Source organism: Eriocheir sinensis, chromosome 14 (genome assembly GCF_024679095.1).
Source record: "Eriocheir sinensis breed Jianghai 21 chromosome 14, ASM2467909v1, whole genome shotgun sequence".
Lineage (NCBI taxonomy): Eukaryota > Metazoa > Arthropoda > Malacostraca > Decapoda > Varunidae > Eriocheir > Eriocheir sinensis.
Window position 1 is genome coordinate 10,351,263 of NC_066522.1, and position 5,650 is coordinate 10,356,912.

The 5,650-nt window shown below is 48.8% G+C and overlaps 1 protein-coding gene across 1 annotated transcript; it reads left to right on the plus strand.

The window, feature by feature from the left end:
- Positions 1-1,858: 1,858 nt before the first annotated feature.
- On the plus strand, positions 1,859-2,881 carry LOC126998300 (uncharacterized; the record flags this gene model as incomplete). The annotated part of the gene is made up of 1 exon (XM_050859789.1): positions 1,859-2,881. A coding segment is annotated over one exon (1,023 nt), but the record flags the coding sequence as incomplete, so codon positions are not given.
- Positions 2,882-5,650: the final 2,769 nt, after the last annotated feature.

Consider the following 5,650-nt stretch of genomic DNA (forward strand, 5'->3'; position numbering starts at 1 on the left):
CTTTGCATTCCCTTTCTTTTCCCCCTTTCCTTTCCCACCCTTCCGTTTACCCTTGTCTTCCCCTAAAAACAGAGCACTTGCTACCTTTCCTTTCCTCCTCAAACCTTTGCATTCCCTTTCTTTCCTCCCTTTCCTTTCCCACCCTACCGTTTACTCTTGTTTTCCCCTAATAAATAGAGCAGTTGCTACCTTTCCTTTCCTCCTCAACCCTTTGCATTCCCTTCATTTGTCCCCCCTTTTCTTTCCCACCCTACCGTTTACTCTTGTCTTCCCCTAACAAACAGAGCAGTTGCTACCTTTCCTTTCCTCCTCAACCCTTTGCATTCCCTTCATTTGTCCCCCTTTTTCTTTCCCACCCTTCCGTTTACCCTTGTCTTCCCCTAACAAACACAGCAGTTGCTACCTTTCCTTTCCTCCTCAACTCTTTTCATTCCCCTCCTTTTTTCCTCTTTCCTTTCCCACCCTTCCCTTTACTCTTGTCTTCCCTTAAAAAACAGAGCTCCTACTGCCTTTCCTCCTCAAACCTTGCTTTCTTCCCCATTCCGTTTACCTTTTCCTTTCTCTCACAACTCAGCGCTTACTTCCTTTTCTCCCCTTCTTTCTTTTCCACCCTTACCTTCCTCTTGCCTTACCCTTCAATATACAATCCTCACTACTCTTGCTTTCCTCCCCAGCACTTTCTTTTTCTCCAATACCTTTTCTTTCCTCCCCATTCCGTTTACCTTTTCCTTTCCCTCACAACTAAGCTCTTACTTCCTTTTCTCCCCTTCTTTCTTTTCCACCCTCTTGCCTTCCTCCTCAATACAGAACCCTTACTACCCTTGCTTTCCTTCCGAGTACTTTCCCTGTTCCTTCTACCCTTTCCGTTCCCCTTCACCTCACCCTCAATGCACATCACTAACAACTCTTCCTTTCCCCGCTACACCCCTATCCCCGACTTTCCTTTCCTACCCAACTGTTTACTCTCACCTCCCTTTCAATACAGAGCACTTACCACCCTCTACCTTTCCTCACCCAACTGTCCCACCTCCTCCGTCTTCCTCTCCTATCCTTTCCGTCACCTCAAAACTTACAAACGCCCCCAATTTCAGTTCCACGCCCCCGTCACCCACACCCGGACGCCTGCCTGGGACGCTTTGACACGCTCTCTCTGCCTGCCACGTCGAGCCTCCACACACACACATGGAAATTTCTTCGGCGTGCAGAAGGAGGAGGAGAAAGCAGGAGCAGGAGGAGGAGGAGGAAGAGGAAAAGAAAAAGCAGGAGGAGAAGTAGAAGGAGATGGAGGTATGCAAAGGTGAGAGGCAAAGAATAAATGATAAAGAGTAAGTTGTTGGATGAAAAAGGGAAGCGAAAAGGCGATGGAAGAGGGGAAGAAAGGATGCATAGAAAATAACGGATGGAAAGGGGAAGGAAAAGAAGGAAAGTGTGGAGGAGGAAGAGAAAAATAGGGAGGAAGAATGAGGGGAGGAGGAAGAAGAGGAGGAGGAATATATAGGAATACATAGGAAGAACAGACACCAGAAAACCTATCGGTCTATGGCGAGGGTGTCTGTTTACTACCGAGGAGGAAGACGATGAGGATGATGAGGAGGAGAACGAGGAGGAAGAGGAGGACGAGGACGAGGAGGAGGACGAGGAGGAAGAGGAGGACGAGGAGGGCGAGGAGGAAAAGGAGGAGGACGAGGAGGACGAGGAGGGCGAGAAGGAAAAGGAGGGCGAGGAGGAAAAGGAGGAGGACGAGGAGGACGAGGAGGAAGAGGAAGACGAGGAGGACGAGGATGAAGAGGAGGACGAGGAGGAAGAGGAGGACGAGGACGAGGAAAAGGACGAGGAGGAAGAGGAGGACGAGGAGGGCAAGGAGGAAAAGGAGGAGGACGAGGAGGACGAGGAGAGCGAGGAGGAAAAGGAGGAGGACGAGGAGGACGAGGAGGGCGAGGAGGAAAAGGAGGAGGACGAGGAGGGCGAGGAGGAAAAGGAGGACGAGGAGGACGAGGAGGGCGAGGAGGAAAAGGAGGAGGACGAGGAGGGCGAGGATGGCGAGGAGGAAAAGGAGGAGGACGAGGAGGGCGAGGAGGAAAAGGAGGAGGACGAGGAGGACGAGGAGGGCGAGGAGGAAAAGGAGGAGGACGAGGAGGGCGAGGAGGAAAAGGAGGAGGACGAGGAGGGCGAGGAGGAAAAGGAGGAGGACGAGGAGGGCGAGGATGGCGAGGAGGAAAAGGAGGAGGACGAGGAGGACGAGGAGGGCGAGGAGGAAAAGGAGGAGGACGAGGAGGGCGAGGATGGCGAGGAGGAAAAGGAGGAGGACGAGGAGGACGAGGAGGGCGAGGAGGAAAAGGAGGAGGACGAGGATGGCGAGGATGGCGAGGAGGAAAAGGAGGAGGAGGAGGGCGAGGAGGAAAAGGAGGAGGACGAGGAGGGCGAGGAGGAAAAGGAGGAGGACGAGGAGGGCGAGGAGGAAAAGGAGGAGGACGAGGAGGTCGAGGAGGGCGAGGAGGAAAAGGAGGAGGAGGAGGAGGACGAGGAGGGCGAGGAGAAAAAGGAGGAGGACGAGGAGGACGAGGAGGGCGAGGAGGAAAAGGAGGAGGACGAGGAGGGCGAGGAGGGCGAGGAGGAAAAGGAGGAGGACGAGGAGGACGAGGAGGGCGAGGAGGAAAAGGAGGAGGACGAGGAGGGCGAGGAGGAAAAGGAGGAGGACGAGGAGGGCGAGGAGGGCGAGGAGGAAAAGGAGGAGGAGGAGGAGGGCGAGGAGGAAAAGGAGGAGGACGAGGAGGGCGAGGAGGGCGAGGAGGAAAAGGAGGAGGGCGAGGAGGAAAAGGAGGAGGAGGAGAAGGAGGAGGACGAGGAGGGCGAGGAGGAAAAGGAGAAGGACGAGAAGGGCGAGGAGGGCGAGGAGGAAAAGGAGGAGGACGAGGAGGGCGGGGAGGGCGAGGAGGAAAAGGAGGAGGAGGAGGAGGAGGAGAAAGGACCTGTCATTCCTCAGATTTTCCAGCGAGACAAGAAAAGTACTTATATCCTCAGGTAGAGAGAGAGAGAGAGAGAGAGAGAGAGAGAGAGAGAGAGAGAGAGAGAGAGAGAGAGAGAGAGAGAGAGAGAGAGAGAGAGAGAGAGAGAGAGAGAGAGAGAGAGAGAGAGAGAGAGAGAGAGAGAGAGAGAGAGAGAGAGAGAGAGAGAGAGAGAGAGAGAGAGAGAGAGAGAGAGAGAGAGAGAGAGAGAGAGAGAGAGAGAGAGAGAGAGAGAGAGAGAGAGAGAGAGAGAGAGAGAGAGAGAGAGAGAGAGAGAGAGAGAGAGAGAGAGAGAGAGAGAGAGAGAGAGAGAGAGAGAGAGAGAGAGAGAGAGAGAGAGAGAGAGAGAGAGAGAGAGAGAGAGAGAGAGAGAGAGAGAGAGAGAGAGAGAGAGAGAGAGAGAGAGAGAGAGAGAGAGAGAGAGAGAGAGAGAGAGAGAGAGAGAGAGAGAGAGAGAGAGAGAGAGAGAGAGAGAGAGAGAGAGAGAGAGAGAGAGAGAGAGAGAGAGAGAGAGAGAGAGAGAGAGAGAGAGAGAGAGAGAGAGAGAGAGAGAGAGAGAGAGAGAGAGAGAGAGAGAGAGAGAGAGAGAGAGAGAGAGAGAGAGAGAGAGAGAACACAAACCAGGAGAGAGAGGGCTGTCACCTCCTCTCGACAATAAATCAGTCTTCTAACAGGCGGAAGATTGAAAATAAAAGCAAAATAGTCATAAAGGAAATTCGAAGTCTAAATACAAATGTTTCTAACTTGGCATTTGGGAGTTAGTGAAATTTTGAACTTAAAAATGCTACTGTTATTACGATGCAGTCGAAGTATTAAAGATTTTGATAGCCTAATATTAATAGTATTCTTACCTTCACTTTGTAGATGATTCCTCACACAAGAGCTTCTTTGCCAGCTGTCTCGCGCTTACGTCTTCCAAATTTCTGACGGCAGAGGTGTGATGGTCCACCTAGAGAAAAAGAAAATAAAGTGTGAATAAAACAAAAGATAAAAAGCAAAGAGAGGACGAAGAAAGGTATATTAAAGGTTCAGCTGTAAAAGTAATCTGTAAAAGAATAAGTTAAATAGGAAAATCAAACGAAAGAAAAAAATTATAAAAATACACGATTTGATAAATAAACATCTTTTTTTATTATGGCTGTTATGTTTCTTTAATTGGAATGTTCATGCTTACTGCTCTTTTCAACTAGCTCATTGCATACCTTCGTCCCTAATTAAGCGGCCTCTCTGCATAAAGACTTTCTACTCAAGTTCACCCCGATGCTATCCTACTTCCAAATGACAGACTTAATATTCACCCAGTCACACCTTTCATTGATAAGCTTTTAAACACTATTACTCCATATGCATTTCCTTCTTCCTGTCTTAAACGTTTTCAAGATGGGACTATCAACAAACCCCTCCAGCAAAAATAAACCAATCAATGTGTACAAAATGTAATAAAAAGTAATAATAATGATATATACCCACAAGAGAAAAACTTCGGAATAAAATCTGCATCAATGGAATAAAGAAGATTTTAGAGGAAACAAGTGACAGCCGAAATTTGTGTCGGAGGGATTTTTTCTTATCGTGTTGCCTCAAAGAGTTGGTGGAGGATTAGAGCCCTTCACACTGGAGAGGCAGGTCAAGAACTGTACCATGGCCTCCCCCGACCTGACCTAACCTGACCGAGCCCTTCACACTGGAGAGGCAGGTCAAGAACTGTACCATGGACTCCCCCAACCTGACCTAACCTGACCTAACATGGCCGAGCCCTTCACACTGGAGAGGCAGGTCAAGAACTGTACCATGGCTTCCCCCAACTTGACATAACCTGACCTAACCTGACCGAGCCCTTCACATTGGAGAGGCGGGTCAAGAACTGTACCATGGCCTCCCCCAACCTGACCTACCCTGACCTACCCTGACCGAGCCCTTCACATTGGAGAGGCGGGTCAAGAACTGTACCATGGCCTCCCCCAACTTGACATAACCTGACCTAACCTGACCGAGCCCTTCACACTGGAGAGGCAGGTCAAGAACTGTACCATGGCTTCCCCCAACCTGACCTAACCTGACCCTTTTCTGCATCCCATTGGCTACGTTTGGAAAAAAAAATATATGTTATTGACTAGGTGATAAATAGCCTCATAAAAAGATCCCCAGCAAAAAAAAAAAAAAAAAAAAAAAAAGATAAGAGCATAAACCTTGCTCACCAACTGTGTTTATTTACCTTCCATACCTTATCCATCCTTCTTCCTTCTCTCCATTTTCCAGTCAGTCGGTTACTTCTTCCATTCCATCTCTGTTTTCCATTCCTAAACATTCCAACTTCTATTCCATCCCTCTTTTCCCTTCCTAAACATTACTAAACATCCTTCCATTCCATTCCTCTTTTCCCTCCTAAACATTCCAACTTCTTCCATTCCATTCCTCTTTTCCCATTCTAAACATTCCAACTTCATTTTTCATTCCATCCCTCTTTTCCCCTCCTAAACTTTTCAACTTCTTCCATTCCATCCTCATTTTCCCTTCCTAGACATTCCAACTTCTATTTCCATTCCATCCCTCATTTCTACTCCTAAAATATAAGAAAGTAACACTTACTCTATAATCATATTTATTTTCTCTATCCATCAAACGAAGACGAAAGGAGTGGGAGA